This window comes from Pteropus alecto, unplaced genomic scaffold (assembly GCF_000325575.1).
Source record: "Pteropus alecto unplaced genomic scaffold, ASM32557v1 scaffold206, whole genome shotgun sequence".
In the NCBI taxonomy this organism is placed as follows: Eukaryota; Metazoa; Chordata; class Mammalia; order Chiroptera; family Pteropodidae; genus Pteropus; species Pteropus alecto.
Window position 1 is genome coordinate 3,156,251 of NW_006438906.1, and position 19,157 is coordinate 3,175,407.

Consider the following 19,157-nt stretch of genomic DNA (forward strand, 5'->3'; position numbering starts at 1 on the left):
CTCTATAAATGGCCACTCAGGCGTTCCTATTCACTTTGAAAATTAGGTTCATTTCACAGGACACAGCAGCATAGATCAGGCTTCAACTTAACATTTAAGGGAACTGTCAGATTTTTTTTTTTTTTTGATGAATGAAATTGTTAATGAGGGAAAAAATTTTAATGGAGTCTTACCTATCAAATCCCCATAGATTTAAGGATTTTAATAAAAAGCCATGGTGTATGCATTTAACCCAGGTTTAAAAAATATATATATCTATGGGCCAGTATTCAATGAATACAATTTCATGGTTTTTAATCCTTTCAGAGCACACTAAAAATGGTGTGCCGATAAACCCCAAGTAAATTAATCCTTCCCTATAAATCCCTTTTTTGTTTTGAAGAGAAATTATATTTATTGTTGTTTACTGAATACTTGTGTGAAAGCGTGTCAAATATGTGTGAACTACTACTACTGTATTTACAATTTACAAACCTTATTTTATTGATATTTGTAGAAGAAGTGATAACATGAACATGAGTACCTGTTTATGTGAGTCTTCCATGGATGAGCAATGCCACTGAAAGGCTTTTTGTATTTTCCCCTCGCTAATTTTAAGTAAGTTGACATAAACTACTTCATTCATAAAAATGAAGTAAGGAAAACAAGTAGTCCTGTTTGCTGCTAAAAACATTTTCAAAGGAAAAACAAAAGTGCTTTTTACTTTTTAATGATATTCAGAAATTAGGGTGGATAACTTCAAAAAAATCCCTGAAGATTAAAGAGGCTATCTCTGCCAATCACAAGTTTGGTTGGTGTCACTTTGGGTCAGACTAGCATCTTCATGGAACTGTTTCTCTAACTTCTCAAGTCCTTCAGTAGTTCATGGTCAGAACTATGCCTCGATTGATTTATCATTTTTAAATAAAATCAAAATTTTTACCTGTAATTTTAGCCACATCACTTTCTAGTGAGAGTCATAAATTTCATGAGGAAACCAGATCAAGGAGTATAAACAGTACAGATCAGCTCCTCTTTATCTCGTATTCCCTTTACTTGTGCTCATGTGACCTGGTGTTTTTTGATACCCACTATGTGCCAAGCACTGGGAATGTGCAAATAAGAGGCACAGAATTGGGGCTGAATACATAGATAGGAATGCAGAGGATGCTTGCTGGGCAAGCATTCCCAGATAGGAGAGGACTCAATAAATACAAACCTATGTGTGTGCCCCTTTTTTTTTTAACAAATTATTTGAAGACATTCCAGCTAAAGAAGAATCACGTCAAAATTAACTTTAGAATTGGCAGTTCTGGTAGAAAGAATTAGTGATCGTTCCTTACTCACTTTGAACGAACACAAACTCATGAATTAAGTGAATTATGCAACCTAGGCTGAAACTCTGCTCTACATGACTTTCCTCAGTGGCTGCTCTTCTGAGTTCTCTTGCCTTCGTGTATGAAAGTCAACTTGACTGGGCATAAAATTCTTGTCACATTTTCTTTGGAAAGCCTATTGATTCGGTTGTCTCCTGGCATAACAGAAGTTTGAGGCCAGCCTAATTTTTGTTCCCATATAGGTTTTATCTTTCTGCTTGGATGGTTTTGTGGTTTATCCCTGTAACTTTTGAGTAGGTAACACTTGTCTGAAACAAAATTGAATCCAATGTATCGCCCCACCCAAGCGTTTTTCAATTTGGGAAAGTATGTTCTTATTTTTTTTTCTCAAAAATACTTTTGTCTTCATGTTCCTCTTTTTTCCTTCATGATAGGAGAACTTCTCAAGTTCAGTCTCTACGACCGGTTTGATTTTTAGTGTCATCCTGCTGTTTGCTGTTTCTAACGTGAATTTTGTCATTTCATGTCTAATTTTCTTGACCATAACTTACCCCCCTTCCTTTTTCTCTCATTCTTTTAGCTTGTTTATTATCTTCCTTTACATAGAAACCATGTTCTTAAATCTCTTTAAGGATGTTTAAAAGTTTCCTGCATTCTGTTTTGATTCTTATAGTAGATCCTACCCAGTGTATTGGGCTTTTTGTTTGATTTTTGATCCCTCACACTGAATCAGTGAGACAGTACCAGTATTTGCCAGCAAACCTGGAGAATGGATTGCCCTTTGTTCTTTGCTCCCTTTGTTTGGATGCCGGTCACAGCCCCTTCACAGCTAGGGGACAGATATATCTGCTCCATTCCTTGTCCAGTTCCCAGGGCTTAGCTATCTTTCAAATGCAGCTGGCCTGTCTCTCTTAACAAGCTCTACGAATGCCCCACTACTGGGGTTCTTTTCTTTTTCAGGAACAAACAAAAACATGAAATCCATTTTTATAGCCCCAATCAATACCTTTTCAATCTCTTGCTCAGTGTGTACAGTATCAACAATGTGCCACACTTAGAGATGTTACTCAAATGTTCTGAGATAACTTCGGTTTGCTTTTCATCTTGAAATGTATTTCAAAAATGGTTCTATTAAAAAAAAAAAAAAAAACTTACCCGAGTAGAAAAATTTGTGGATAGGTCAGTCAATAGGGTTCTTAGTGTTACAGGCAAAAAAAAAAAAAAAATGTCAAAAAAGCAAATCAAAATTTTAACAAACTCCCATAAAAGCATTAAGATGTGTTCCATGCTTTTTTCTTTGAAAGCAGGCATGTTTGGACAGCAGTTAAGAATTTAGCAAGCTTTACTGTGTGGAGTTATAGACTTAATTGGGGTCTGGCTCTGCCAGTTTTCCAGCTGAGTGTGGCACTCCCCCTAATCTCTTGGCACTTCCGTTTCATTGCCTATAAAATGAAAATCATAACTTTCCTTCCACAGAGTAGTGAAGATCAATTAAGTTCTCACTAAGAAAAGACTTTTAAATGGCTAGAACCCTAAAACTAACTCCTGAAATGCAGTGTTGGACATCTATTTCCCTATTGAGAGTTTCTAACACTGGAAATCTAAAAATGGTTACAGCTTGCAAACACCAACAGTTCCCAATACCCGCCTCATTTCAACACCACAGGACAGCTGCTGCTCTGAGATAAAGGAGCGCACATATATATAGTCATGAAAACTTCTAGCATGCCAATTTAAAGCACTAGTTTCAAATAACGGTAGGTATTACCGATCCACTGACGAGTAGATTTCATGGCTTAGCACTTATATGCAATACAGCTAACCAAGTTAAAAACTGAGTAGTGTGTATTAAATAGGGGAAAAAAGACTGTTAAATATACAGGATTCTGAATCAAAAAACAAACTAAATTTTAAAAATCATGTCTATTCATTAGACTTGAATTTAAGCATTGTTTGTAAAATAGCTGCTTCGACACTCCTGTCCTTTACTGCTCAGTTATGAGGCTATTAGGAGACAGTGTGCTCAAGGGTTCTTTTGAAAGCTATAAAGTACTACACAGCTGTATTTCAATAATCGATAGAATGATAACGTAATTTTTTAGAGTAGTTTTGGGTTCACAGCAAAATTGAGCAGAAAGTACGGAGTTTCCACATGCCCTCACAAGCCAGCTTCCCTCACTATCCACTTTGTACACAAGGGTGGGACATTTGTTGCAATCCATGAACCAATGGACACGCCATTGTTACCCAAAGTCTGTTTACACTAGGATTCATTCTTGGTGTGGTATATTCTATGGGTTTGGACAAATGTATAATGGCATATATCTGCCACTGGTAGTTTCACAATACATGGCATCTATAAATATCCATTAATGTTTTTTGAGTACTGCCATGTGCCTTGCACTGTTCTAAGGACTTTTAATCTTTATCTGGAAGAGGAAGTACTTAAGATGTAAATTACCTTATCCCTAATCCTCCAACTAGTCAGATGAAGCCAAGAGACTAGCCCACCACATTACTCTCTTAATCTGTTTCTTCTGTGTGCTTTGGGGCTTAGGGAGGAAAAAACTATCTTCTTACTGTCAATGTAATTGCATTTCAGTAGCAAGGAGATGGAACTACTTAATGCAGTTTTGAACTATCCAATCCTGTGGGCTCTAGGGGATTTAAAGATAAACTGGGCTCTAAAACACTGATTAGTTCTTTCCACATCAGAACACTAGCAAGAATCTATCCTCCCCATCACCACTCCACAGAACTTTTTTCCCTTTACCTCTAGCACTTCTGTGAGAAATGTCGCCTATCCTGATGTTCCTCATCTGCTAACCCCGCTACATTTCTGTCCTACCAAGATCGCATCTTCCCTCGACCCTCCGTTTATCAGGCTTCCTGTGTTACGTTGAGGTATAGTGCCTGGTGCTCAGAAATATTTGCTGAATTAACCGGCAGAATTAAAAGACATAACTCTTGAGCAGCCACGACAAGGTCTGACAACAGGTGTTCAATCAAGGTTATTGATTGGGTCTCGCTATAAAAGTATTCACAGAGCTGCCCAGTCTTACATTAGGGTTGGGTTCCAAAATCAGCACCTAAAGCGAAAATTGCATTAGCACCATGTTTAAATATCCCAGGCAATACAGCACGCTTGCTGGGGGCTATTTATTTACTGTACGACTCTGCCTAATTCTGTTCTTAATTGCCCAGTTGGACCAAAAAGATAAATGTCTGTAGCTGGAACCATTATGCCTTTGAGAGGCCCAGCATCCGTGCTGGGCTGACTCTCCGCCGTTCTTAGTGGTGTCTCTGCATCTAATCCAGGGGGCAGGTCCTGGAGCGACGCGCCTCCTGAGTCCGTAAGTCGGAAGACATTCCGCGTGCCCCAGCCACGATCCCAGTATCACGACAAGTGAGCCCTCGAGGTGACAACCTTCCTCCCGGGCCCCTGCGCCGCCGCGTCACGTGCCCGCGGCACACGCCCCGCCTTCCACACGTCATTCATGTGGCCCACCCAATAGCAGGGGCGGGGCCTGAGGCGCCCTGCGCCGGAGCTTGTGGCGTCAATGCGCCCGCCGTGTCCATGGAGAGAGGCTGAGGTGGCCGAGCTCCGGCCCAAGGCACCCGGGCGGCTGGACCGCGAGGATGTCGGCTTCGTTAGTCCGGGCCACAGTCCGGGCTGTGAGCAAGAGGAAGCTGCAGCCCACCCGGGCCGCCCTCACCCTGGTGAGTGGCTGGGGCGCGCGGCAGGGCCTGTGACATTGGTTCACCTCCGTTCCGCGAGAGGAGGTCACCGCGGCGGAGCGCGGCACGCAGAGAGGCTGGGCCCCGGCCCCGGGCCGCTTCGCGGCCGCTGCGTAGCCGCCCTACCCCTCCCCACGGGGAAGATAAACAAACCAGGGAGGGCCTGCTCCGCGGGAGCTGGTGTCCGGGGACTACGTTTCCCATCAGGCCGTGCGCCGCCGCGTGCTGGGCAGGGGGCGATGTGCGAGCGCGACCCGGGGAGGTCCTCTGTGGCCTGCCTGAAGGCCAGGAACCCCTTGAGGGCTCTTGGGGCTGCAGTGCTTGAGGTTACAGGTTGTTCCGAAGTCGGATGTGCCAGGCGCCAGGGATAAGCGGGTGAATAAACCAGCAGTCTTACCTAGAGGTGCTTGGGGAGGACTAGTATAAGTGCTGTTTGGCAGAGTGCGGCCCCCAACAAAACCCCCCCTCTTTGCTGAGATCAAGGCTGTTGCTGAACCTTAAGGGTTACTTCCAAGTACTGGGGTTAGAGGAGTCTTTGAAACACTCTATGTGCCTCTGGCTATCCTGGGCCCTGGTCAGCTCAGACGAAGAACAAAGAAGGATTAACATTTCTACCCTGAGTTTGTTTACAGCGTTTTCTGGGTGAGAGGTTTAACATACTCAGAGGGCACCGCAGTACATATGCAGATACTTGAATTTATCGTGCATACTGGATCCCCAACGTACTATGCAATTTTTTTTTTAACCGAGGGGAAATTCACATAAAATTACCCATTTTAATGTGTTCAGTTCAGTGGCATTTAGTACATTCACAATGCCATGCAGCCATCACTTCTACTTAGTTCCAAAACATTTCATCCCAAAAGGAAACCTCATATCCATTAAGCAGTCGCTCGTAGTTGCAGTTTTGAAAAGATTAATTTCATTGGAAAGCTTATGATCAGTTCAACCTTTTTAACACACCCTCTCTTGGTTAAGAAGACTTTGCAAGCAATTTTCTCCTAGAGACGACAGACTACTGTATTGAAATTGAATCCTTGATTCCATTCATTGTAATGCCAAGAAGGTCCATTGCCAGAAAATTAGTTGTAGCAAGATAGAAGAAAGTCGTGATCAAGTGGGAGAATTCATTTTTACAATGGATTAATGTTTTAGGCCCATAAGAAGGTTATCCTAATTATATAGGGTACTGTATTCTATATTTTTCCTGTGACGCCGAGTTTGTTTTCATGTTTGAAAGATAAACCATGGATTCTTCAAATTTTCTAAGGTCTTGAAATCACAAGAACTCATACTTTTTGTCTTTCAATCTCAGTAAAAATTACTTAGAATTCAAAAGACTTCTCCCATAATAATGGTAAAGCCAAGAAGTGCAGACACTTTTTGCCTTTTCTTTCTCCACTGTTTGGCATATTAACCTCTTTCTTCAAAATTTTCGAGTCATCCCCTTTCTCTCCATTCTGCAAACATTTAAGACCTATGTTTCTGGATAAGACATAAATGCTACAGTTCCCACCCCCTAGGGACACAGTCATGGGCCCAGGCCTTTATGACCTCTAGGAATTACTAGGTTAGTACAACCTCAGACCCGGGCTGTCTCTCCACAATTAACTCCTTGTGCTTCATTAGATGTTACCACTTACCAGGCCCATCCTGCTACCAGCACTGCTTTATCCTGTCAATTCTCAGTTCACAAGGGCTCCTTGTTGCCTTTGATCAGCTGTTCTCAATAACTTGCAGGAGTCCATTATCTGAATTCATCCTACTTAACTGGCTGACTTTAGGAGTTTTTTTCTCTGTGATCTTTGGAGAAGCTGGTACCAGAGAAAAAGCACGTCAGCACTTCTTTCCACCAACAGTGTATAATAGCAGGCTTGCAGTCATTTTAATCTTAGCATATGTTTCCTAGTCTAAAAACACTTTCATGCATGTAGTTTTCATGTGTTTCTGTAAACATTTTTAACTCCACATGTTCTGTGAAGTCAAAAGCAGTGACGTTATCAAAAGGTAAAGAATAGAGACAGGTGAGAGCAAATGAAACTAGAGATAATTTGGTGAAATAGGTAAGAAAAGACCAGTGTTACCTACATGTAAATTTTGACTTCAGGAATTTGCCATGTTGCAACCTTTGATAAGTGCTATGCCTGTGAGGTCTACCAGTGAGAGGGTAGGAAAAGGAATTGATGAAATGAGAACATGGTTCCATGTTGTCAGCACCAAATTATCTCCATTAAGTGCTGTTAATCCATGAGAGGACTGGTGGTTTGCCAGAGAGAAAGACTTAAAAGGCTAGTGACAGGCTGCCCATGACACTTTTTATGCAAACCAGAAATGGTTCCTTGATTGAATGCTTTAAGACTTCAACCCACTACATCAAAATGAGTACCCTCAAACACCTGCAGAGAACATCCAGGGATATGACACACTCCATCCTCCTACTTTCCTACACACCCAGGAATTGACAAATGAAATTGAACCTGTAGGAGCCAGAGTAAAATATGATTAAAGAACCTAAAGAGTTAACACTACCCTGCTGGCAGAGGCTTCATTTCCATGTTTGTGCAAGTCAGAGTTAGTACAACCCCAATTTAGGATTAGGGATACCCACAGCTGTATATAAAGCTAAGCCAAAAGCTGTGAGAGAATGATGGTACATAGCCAGCATCATTCTTGATGAGCAGGAGAGAAGTTAATTTATTATGTGCAATGGGTGCCTTAGGGCTTAACTTTCTAGTGGCGCCTGGTTGAGAAGGGCTGGGAAACAGCAGATGTTAAGTACATTGGGACTCAATTACATGCTCTTCATTCATTGAAGGAGTAGCCTTTGGAACAAATGACCAAGCAGTAAGATTTGTATATATAGGCAATTTAAGAGATATTACACACGAAACAATTGGAAGTAACCTGAATGTCTATTAATCAGATTGGTTAAGTAAATTAAAGTAGATCTTGGTGGTGAAATATTATGTAGTCCTTGTAAATAATGATTTTTTGAAAAAGTTCGGGAGCATGATTCTTCATTCTTTGACTTACTAGCCCTTTGCAAATTATTTAATCTTTAATACTCAAATCACAGAATTGTAAGTATAAAAGATGGTGCATATAAACCATTAAGCACCTAAGTTAATCAGTAGTGAGTATATGTTTGTTACTCTGTATCAAATGACAAACATGTTAAACTTTTAAAATGTAGCTACAAAATCATGTATGTAGACTATGATTATACACACAGAGAGAGAGGAAAAGACAAAAGGAAAACAGCACCATAATGCCACCCATAGCTGTTAAAGAATGAGTTAAACAAAATAGACTGTAATTTGTTCATTGGCTGCTATTTACCATCTTTTAAGGCTTAAAATGCCAGATTTATAATGAAATTAAAATAGGTTGTAGTCGTTAGCATGTCTAGTTTGCATAATCATGGAGTTAAACTTTGAGTTTTTATTTTTTAAACAACAAAAAGTGAAAATTGCCTGGTAAATTAACGAAACATGGTATTGAAGATGAAAAGTTTCTGCTACAAGGAATAGAAACCATATGGCATTGAGTAAAAATATGTTGCTATGAAGTTTAAAAAATGCCTCATCTGCAGTGCCTTTTCTCTTGATTTTAACACCAAAAACAGACTGAAATTCTTTTTTTAAGGCCGAAATATCTCAGATTTTCTTTCATTTGAAAGAATGTCTTGTTCTTGCAAATACACATATGAGTAGATTAAAAATTATCATTATATGTCATTGACTTTCAAGGATCTCAAGTTTTAATTCACTGGCCAAATCTCAGGTGACTTAGAATCATTAAGTATCCATAAAGTTCTTAGAAAGATATGGGTTTCCTAGTTGTTTGGGGAAATGCATTGAAATTGGAAGGCTGCTAGGCTTCCAGCATGGTTTAGTTGAAGTTTTTATACTATTTTCCAAATTGATTTTACTCAAGTGCAAAGCCAGAATATGCAGATAGACTCAGAACAAATACCTTAGCTTCTGCCTGGTACTGAGATTTTTTAAAAGTACATTTTATAGCTAGAAGTTTTCTTTTCATCCCAAGCATTCCCTAGTTAGTCATTCTGACTTGTTCTGAAAATCAGGTCCATCACATGGAAAGTTATAAGAACCATTTTAAATGAGTACCCAACTGGGTTATCCATCATTAGTAACACTCTTCGCAATGGAGTATGTTTGACTTTTGCCTGACACAGGAAAATTAAGAGATGACAAGGCTCCTGTGTATTCTACTAAGAGTTGAGAAAAGAAGAAAATATATTATTTTGTAAAACCAAATTAGATCACTTAGAAAATCACTTGGAGATAAAAACCTTTGGGGCTTGGTGACAATGTAGTGTGCCCACCCCCACCCCTGTGTTTTCTTTATGTCATGCTGTGGAGTACTCTCTGCACCTTTGACCCACCGGAATTAAACCAGTACTACACCTTGGGTTGTACTTCCAGTGAATATTTTCCCATGGCTGTTTTAACTTACCAGAAATCTTTTGTTTTTGAGGGTAATTAGATTAATTTCTTTAGGACTCATGGGAAATAATAATCATGAAAATTATGGAAGCTAGTTTTTACTGGGTATTGAACAATAAAAAAAATTTTGTTAATATTTCTGTAACTATTTGAAACTGGTATGCTGTGATTTCCAAAAAAATAAAAATCATAATTTTTTCCAGCGTTTCCTTCTCCCTCCTCCTGTGTGCTATTCCCTGCCTTGTTTGGCTGCTTGGCTCCAGTTCTGATAGAATTGTGGGAAAAAGGCCTTAAAGGCATGTACTGGTAGTGATTTCTTTAACTTTTTTTTTTACAGTGACACAACAATAACAAATATATATGTACATACCATATTTTAATAACTAAAATCAGAATTTCACTAAACATTCATCTTTATCAAGTATGATGCATTGTTTTCTATTTTGTGTTTTTAAAAAATGCTAGTCTTGACCTTCTAAGTCGGTTTCATGACCTTTCTAATTTGAGTCCAGACTCCGTTTCAGCATCCTCATCTGGCCGAGCCCCCACCAGATAAGGCAGAAGAGCAACTTCTGGGGCCATCGTTGGGTCTGCTCCCACGACACAGGCTTGAGTCTGGCTGCGATTACTACCCAGTCACAGTCCACTCTTTGGGATTTCACAAACCAGGAAAATGCCAATATGATAAAACTAGAGGACCAGCACAGCATTGCCAGCTAGGGGAGCTAATTAAGCAGAAAGTAGGAAGGACGTTATCTCTTTGTTGTGGTATAGTCTCATCGTTGTGACAATAGCTAATTTAATGTTGAGCTGTTTACGCCTGGCACTGTTCTAAATGCTCTTCATGAATCCATTCATTTAAAGCTCACAAGAATCCTGAGGAGCGACTGTAAACACCCATTTAAGCCAAGTAACAGGCTGGGACACAGGTGTACCAGGAGCCTCTGTCTCAAGAAAATAGGTTTGGTGAGGCTGACCTGTATACGTGCAATATGTTGTGACGTTTTTCTTATTCTGAAGACAACTGGGCTAGGTTAAACAGAATTTTTCCCAAAAAACTCCTCCCTGCCCTTGTTTTTATTGTTGACTAGCTTAGATACCCTGAAAATACTGATTTAAGCCAACTTTAGAATCTGTGAACGTTTGGTGGGACTGGTACAAGTGGCACACTGTGGGTTATTTGATGCTGCTAGCACCTTTTTTTCTAGGTATGCATTTTGATGGATTTGAAGTAGATTTTGAGTAAGCAAAAAGAGCAATAAAGCTAACTAACAACAGGAAAAAATGCCCGAAGGTTGGCTTTCCCAATGAGGTACTTGATTCATTCATTGGCTATTGAGTGCTTTCTGTGTCCGGCAATGTGCGTGTTACTGGGCTTATAATAGGAGCACAAAATAGATGCTGCCTGGAAAGATTACATCTATGATGTAAGTAAATAATACCATAGAGATTGTGACAGGGAGCTGGCCTTGACTGAGAGGAGCAAGATAAAAAGGATATTTCTAGAAGATATTTTAAAAATAGAATGGTTTCTAGATTTTGTTGTACAACTTGTGTTACAGTGTAATAGGAGCTCTAGCACCTTCCTGCTAAGAATTATTAAACTCTAAAGTATGTCAGCATTCCATCTCCGTTTGGATAGACTAATGACGAGTATAAATTGACCAAATAAAATGAGAATTTAGCTTTGAAGATTTGAGAAATGTTTGTTTGTGTTGACATGACAAGGGTTGAGTAGAGTTTATATGTTTGTGTATAAAATCTACAAGCTACTCTGGTGAGAATGGAACATAAATTCATCACATGAATTTGCTAAAGATAGACTTGCGTAATCTTAGAGACTAGGAAATATAAGGCTTTGAAGAATGCAGATTTCGTAGCTAAAAACTTAATAACATTTTCTTTTTCAGACACCTTCAGCAGTAAACAAGATAAAACAACTTCTTAAAGATAAGCCTGAACACGTAAGTAAAATCAATCAGACAGATATTAGTAAAAAATAGTTTTATTCTCACAATTAATTCATCTTGTGTTAAGCAGTATGCTTTCGTTGAGGGCTTTTATTTAAAAAAGTAAAATAGGCTTATAATTTTAAATTCAGATTATCCAACAAGATACTCAATGAAAAGGAAGTCACTCTCTCATTCTAGACACTTTGTCATCATTCTCCCTTTCAAGAGACAACTTAGTGTCTTTCCAGAGATAATCTGTTCATTTTATTTACCTAGGCCAGGGTTTCTCAGCCTCAGCACTGTTGATGTTTTGGGCTGGATAATTCTTTGTTGTGAGTGGATTGCAGGATGTTTAATGTCATCTTTGGCCTCTGCCAGTGGCACTGCTTTACCCCTCAGTTGTGACAACCAAAAATATTTCCCTGAGAAGAACCACTGGCCTCAACTGTGCTATGCTTGTTGCATTGATATGTGTATCTCTTTTCTTACTTAAATGAGAATATAGCATACATGCTGTGGTTACGTTCTGCTTTTTGCCCCTAATAAAATAGCTTGAAGGTCTTTCATAACATTGCATAAAGATCAGCCTCATTATTTTTCACGGCTATGTATAATAGTATATTCCATTGAGCAAGTTTGATTTATTTAACCAGTCCCCATATTAAAGGTCTTTTGGGTTGTTTTCATTCAGTGCTGCCATAAATTTCATTCAACAAATATTCAGTGTCTGTAGTGTACCAGGCCCATTGTTCTAGACCTGTAAGCGTAGCTTAGTGCATTACATAGGCTATATTCCTAGATGCGGAATTGATGAGTAGGGGATGTGTGCATCATCTTAATCTTAGTGCATTGTTAATTGCCTAAGAACTACTATAAATTACTTCCAAGACTGTTAACTTTAGTGACTAGATTATAGAGTGGTTCCTACGTTCTGTTTTTACAAGCCACATTACAATGTAATGGGAGTTCTAGCACCTTCCTCCAAAGAATTATTAAATACTAAAGTATATCAGCATTCCAACTCCATATGGATAGACTAATGACTAGAGTAGAAATTGACCAAATGAAACTAGAATTTAGTTTTGTAGATTTGAGGGATGTTTGTTTATGTTAACATGAAAAGGATTGAGCAAACACTTTTTCGGGTGTCATTTATTGCACAGCCAATCCCTTTTCCAAACTCCAGTTACCTAAAGTATTTTCACATATTCTTTACGTATCTCGACCCATTCCAGTAGTTGACTTCCTGCTTACTTGGGTCTTCCTGCTTACAAAGATAAAAACTAAGTTAAACAAATACTTACGATGTACGCCCCAGAATTTCATCTAGACCGTTTATTGTTTATTTATCATGCTGAATATGTAAAATTCCCGCCCACATTCTCTAAGCTGTCCCTTTAAAGGTGAATAAAATCAGTCTGTCTCCTTGCTGTCGCTTAAGGACAGGGGAAGCTACTCCCTGAATGCGTCAGTGCCTCAGGACTCCCAGACAGCTTTACACCCTAACTCGTGCTCCTCACCGAGTATCTTCCCACTTGCTTTCTTGAAGCAAACACACACTGCTGCTTTTCAGAGATTTCAGGGTCTGCTTGGTGAAATAATACTTTCTATGATGATACTTTTGCTGTATACTTAAATGAAAAAACAGATAGGATCTAAAAGTGCTGTTTGCTCACTTTTAAAAAATTTCTTACATCTGTGTTGGCATCAGTCTTTTGCTTTCTGGTATTCGAGAATGTTTACACAGGTCTGCCCTAGAATTAAGGCCCTGTGTGGAGGCAGTCTGATTGCCAAGCCTGTGAACCTTGGCAAACCTAACCATAGGGAAATTTCCTGAGAACATCTCACCTGATGAGGTGTGGAGCAAAACTGTTTTTGAGCAGGTACATTTTTTTAGGTTGTCATCACTGCCATCAGATACTTTTCTTTTTTAAAAAAGTGATATTCTTTTTTTTTTTTTTTTTTAATTAAAGGCTTGTTTTAAAAATGTTATTCTCGGCCCAGATGACTAGAAGTTGGTTAAGTAATATACATTGGTATAATGGAATATTACATAGGCATTACTTGCAGTTACATTGATAGATGATGTTTTAAATGAAAAGAATAAAGAGAAAAATTTGCTCTACTATAGTAAAAACTATGTTTAGATTATATATACAACAAGGGCTGGAAGAAAATAGCAAAAGCATATAAGCTATTTTTTTAGGGTGCTAGTGACTATAGTTTTGAGTTCCCCCTCATATTGTTTTCTTTGTATATAATTGGTTTTTTATTCTTTTTTGGGTCCCCACTAGTGTTATAATGAACGTTTGTGCAATAGGTAAAATTTTTTAAATTCTTGTTTTCCCATTCTATTTATACTTCCGAAAGGACATTATATAGCCAGGAATCAAATATTTATCTTTTAGCTTATGAAGAAATAAATAATATCATAGCCAGGACTGTTATTAATAGGATATGAATTTGATCTGTACTATTTTAAAACTAAGTTTATATTTACAATTATTTTTCAGGTAGGTGTGAAAGTTGGTGTTCGAACCAGGGGTTGTAATGGCCTTTCTTATACTCTAGAATATACAAAGACAAAAGGAGATTCTGATGAAGAAGTTGTTCAAGATGGTGAGTTTTAAACAAACTTTTTCTGGGCACTTTGTTTTGCCTAAAATGTTTAGCCTGAGGTAGCATGAATAGTAATGATAATAATAGGAATGGCATATACAGTGCTCACTATGAGGTGGGCATGGTTTGAGGGACTTTCATGTTAACAGGAACTGGATGAGAATAGTACCGTATTGTCGCCATTTTGCAGATGAAGAGAAACTGGGGCATGAAGAGGTTAAATAATTTGCATAAGGTCACAGAGCTAGTAAGTGGCCTCGTGAACATTTGAACCCAATCAGGTTTACTCCAGAAGCTGTGCTCTTAGTAACTAAGTGATAGATTATTGGATAAATTTGTTTATTTATTTCAATTCTGAAAGATTATTTATGCAGGTTTTAAGACAATAAAGCTTCAGAGTGAACCAAGCACTTTTGTGTGAAGTCGCAGTTTTGCATATAAGTCTAATAAATAATGTTATCTCATGCTTTTGAGAACTCTATTTCCAGTTTTTATTTCCAAATTGAAATTTTTAGTTCTTTAATTTTATTTTGCCCCTGCTTGCTGCCCTTATGCAATAATCTGATAAAACCTATGTAAAACAATAAACAGTGCTACAACTTTGGGGGAACTTCAGTGTACATGAGTTTTGGTGGCTTTTGCAGTGGTGTACATGAGTTTTGCAGTGGTAGCTTTGTGCGTCGGAGGTGTGCTGTTGTCTAGCTTTCATGGGTTTGTTTTTTAAATTGAAATTACTAACCAATAAAGATACTTGTTAATTTTTAAATATTTTGTTTTTAACAAGGAGTATGGATTTATTTATTACATGCTTAATTAAAATATCTTGAAAGAAAAAATATATGAAGGAAATAAAATATTCGTACTGTATTGGTTTATATTTAATCTTTAAGTCAATACATAAACTTAAATCTTAAATTTTTCATCTTAAAGAAGAGATCTAATAAATATAGTTTCTACTTAAGTAATGACCCAATTTCTTAAAAGGAAGGAAACTTTCTTAAACCAATTGTATTTATGAAGATGCCATCCTCTGCCAACATAATTACTAGAGGGTTATGATATAACCAGTTTTCTAGCCCATAAAGAGAATAACAGAATTGCTGTATTATACTGATTGGTCTTATTAAACCAGCCCACTGTAACACAGTCTTTTGTGTGTCTCTAGTTGTGCCACTGTGTTGTTGGTACAGATGTCATTGCAGGGTTTTCATAAATGTTGTTGACTCCATCTTTACAAACTTCTCACTGAGAATATATATTTTTTCTTCATGTTGCAAATAGGAAAAATGAGTGATTTATGGTGAAAGGCAAATTCTTGTTTTCCATAGACTTGTCATGGAATTTGCTTGTGTACAACTTTCTAACCTAATATAATTGTTTTTGACATAGGTTATTGTATGGAAAGAGGGGACAGATAGGAAACTGAGCACTGAATCCCTTAAAGGAAATGTGACATATTCAAAAGCTTCCTGTTTGATTTTTGTTAGTAGTTATTACTATTTAAAGTTCACTTGTGCTTTGAATCGCAAGTTCTGTTGGCATGCAGGCTTAATATGACATGTGTTTTCTTCTCCCCAAGGAGTCAGAGTGTTCATCGAAAAGAAAGCACAGCTAACACTTTTAGGAACAGAAATGGACTATGTTGAAGACAAATTATCCAGTGAGTTTGTGTTCAATAACCCAAACATCAAAGGAACGTGTGGCTGTGGAGAAAGCTTTAATATTTGACCCCTCAGGACTACTCTGGCAGTAAGCTCCAGGAAAGCCTGTGGAAGCCCTGGGCTTACTGATAAAATCATGTGACTGTCATGTGCTTAAGGTTTATGATGCATGGCTGCCTTATGAGGAAAATAAAGCAATGCAATTTGAAAATGAAGCCAGTATGTTAGATTCCAAAAGAAGTGACATTTGTATTCTTTTTAGGGGACAGAAAATAAGAAGCCATCACTCTCTTTGGGTCATTTTTCTGAACTGTAAAGAAAAAAAATTGTACCCTTCACTTAATCTCCTGCATCCTTTCTGTTGGAACCAGTTTTATGGAAGGTGCTTGCCTGGGAGGATTTCGGGAAACGTATTCTTAATAGATGTGTTTCACTCCATGGATGTTTGTTGAATGGCTTGGTGCATTTTCAGACCAGATTGATGGTTCTTAAAATTCTGAGGCAGAAAGTTCTGATGGCTGATATGAGGTGCATTGCTTTTTTTCCCAAACTTGGCACAGCCTTTCCATGTATTTATTCAAAATCTCATTGTTGGACGCCTCGTTTGCTTACCCTTAAGTAGCACCAGCCATTTCATGAAAGTGTCACACAAAGACCTTGAACGCAGGTAGGATGATTCTGAGTAGTGGCATCAAAAGGTAAGAAATGCGGCACCTACTACTTTTCATCCATTTCTTTTGCCACCCTAAATGTCTGCTCAAGGTGGTACCTCAAGCTGACTTAGATCCTTTTGTTTGAAAGTTCTCTCAAACAAAACCCTGGGGAAGCAGAAGTCTTGTGTCTCCCTGTACACTGCAGAGCAGGGACTGCATCTCCCCTTCTGTGTAGGTGACACACCAGCCTGATGCTCTGAGGTAGGCAGTGAAGGTAAATGGGCAGTCTGGCTTCTCTATCTGGTTGATGTTTCGGTAAGATTTCTGTGTAATTTGATGGAGATCATATTTTTATTTTATTTTGAGTGAGAAAAATCTTATTTTAAAACCCATTTATGTGAAGTACCATGTCGTTTCTTCTGAACTATGAAGCAGTGGTTTATACTAGCAGGGAAGACATAGCAACCCAAAAATACCCTTTGGCATCTAGTAGTAATTAATCGTAAAGAACATAGGGGTCTTTTTCTAAAATTCTCAATATGAAGACACTTCCTGGATCCTATGTCCAATTGCTAAAATTTTTAAACTTAATATTTTAACCTAACATTTTGTCACCAGTTTTTCTCTAACAGTGTTCCTTTTGTCACTTAGTTACTGATTTTCCTGGGTTTTACATATTAAGTGTTTTATGAGATGATATATAGGCTTTTTCTGAAAGCTGATTATTATGAATCAAAGTAGCTGAGTTTGTCATATTTGCTAAAGTACCTGGCACAAAATGTACCAAAACTTAGAGCAGTAGCTTTATGCTCATGAGTTTGTATTATTATAATTGTCAATCTACTTGTAATTTGTGCAATACTGAATGTATGTAGAGATTGAGTTGTCAATAAAAAAAATGTGGCCTCTTTGTAATCTTAAAATTGCCTTTTCTTTTTAAAGAAGAAGGGTTTGGGAATTGTAGCTGTTATAGGTATTTATAAATAATTGCCATGTTTTTTTAACTAGTCTCCCTGCTGTCAGGATTTTCTATGCCTGATTCTGTTGCACCTGATGTTTAGGTTGCTGTGTTCTCCACGTGGCCCTTTGACAGAACCATTTCCAATTGCTCTTAGCTCCAGAGCCCCCATAATTCCCTTTCTTCTTCCGCCTTCTCCTTCCCTGTTTCACTATAAGGGTCATCCATTTCCTCTAACCTGCTTCTCAAGTCTCTCACACAGATTTCCTTACATTCTCATGTGTCATCATCCCTACCTGGAATGCTTTTTTCAAATCTGTTATCCAAGCTTTATGTTCATTTTCAAAAAGGTTCTTAACAGTTCACTTCTGGCGCATTCGTAAGCACCTGCTCTCCACTTGCCCGAGGTTTCACGTATGACCAGAGACAGTCAGTCCCTGACCTCAGAGTCCTTAAAATTGACAATGAGACAGACATCAATGAAGAGAATATGGTAAGTATTGCTAGTAGCTAACATTTATTGCAGACTAGCTGCATGCCAGGAAGTGTTCCAATTAACATAATCTTAACTGAGTGAAGTAGTTCTGACTACTATCTTTTTCATAGGTGAGAAACTAAAGCATAGCATGGATAAAATAGTTGACTAAGGTAACACAGTACATGGCTGAGTCAGAGTGACAACCCACACTGTCTGGCTTCAGCCCATGCTCCTAGCATTAGGCCACATTGAATGTCACAATAAGAACCGAGATGGGTACACTTCTAAAAAGTTATCGTAGAGGTTATGACATGCGAGCCGAGTCTTAAAAGACATAAGAAATTTGGAGAAGAGGAAAGAGAATTAATAAAACTAAAGAAGATTGAAAACATACTTAGGAAGCTGAATACTCAGAAAAACATCAGGCACAAAAGGGACAGCAGACAGGATGGAGGACAAAGCAGGCCCGGGGTATTGGGCTTTCTCTAGGTAATGCAGGTGTTGGGAGCCACTGAAGGTTTTTACAAGGGAGTCATCAAAGCGAGTGCATTTAAAAATGTCAACTGGGCTGCCCTGTGGAGCATGGAGAAGGCTGCATGATGAGCTGGACGAGAGGAAGCTGCTGCAAAACCCCAAGTAAGACCTGAGGGAGAACAGTGTGAGGAAGGCGTAGGTAAAATCGGTGGACTCCATTCACAGACCAGCCTCAACCGGGCCATGATTTTGTGGCTCTTGGCTAATCACACTAGCAGTACCTGTACTGGTGTTTTGGTTTTGGTCTGTCTCTTGCACAATAGCAAAAGGTTCTTGAAGATAGGAGCCCTCTCATTTTCTTTGATATTCATTTAACACCAGACACATCGTAAGTATTTTTGGCCAAATGATTCCTACAGCCATTATCAGCCATATCATATTCTGTCTGTTCTGCATGGTATTCTTCCAGGCTCCACTCCAGACCCTGGGCATCCTGTGAGAGGTCACTTTGTAGTGCCCCTGTGCGATACATAGAAAGTCAGCTGCTGGGAGGGAGCTTCATGCAGAGCCAGAGCCAGAGCCAATGGATTGTCCTGATGAGAAGCCTACTCTTCAATATCGAGATGCTAGTTGGATGGTTCAGGCCACTGTGCCTAAAACACCCGGTGAAGAATTGCAGGAGGGAGGGTGCTGCTGTGCTGCTCTGCTACAGAGCGGCTCCCTGCCTTCTGTCTCTGGACCCACAAGAAGGATTTTTTTTATTTTCTTGAGAAGGGGCGAAGTGGGATTGGAAAAATCACTACCAGATCAGATGTCCCTAAGATTTCTAGTACTTCCTA

The 19,157-nt window shown here is 38.8% G+C and overlaps 1 protein-coding gene across 1 annotated transcript; it reads left to right on the forward strand.

Annotated features, from left to right (window-relative positions):
• Positions 1-4,823: 4,823 nt before the first annotated feature.
• ISCA1 (iron-sulfur cluster assembly 1) lies at positions 4,824-17,331 on the forward strand. Its single transcript, XM_006916078.3, has 4 exons — positions 4,824-5,036; positions 11,434-11,487; positions 13,989-14,094; positions 15,674-17,331. Exons 1-4 carry the CDS (start codon positions 4,956-4,958, stop codon positions 15,820-15,822), a joined length of 390 nt encoding a protein of 129 aa, XP_006916140.1. The 5' UTR covers positions 4,824-4,955; the 3' UTR covers positions 15,823-17,331.
• Positions 17,332-19,157: the final 1,826 nt, after the last annotated feature.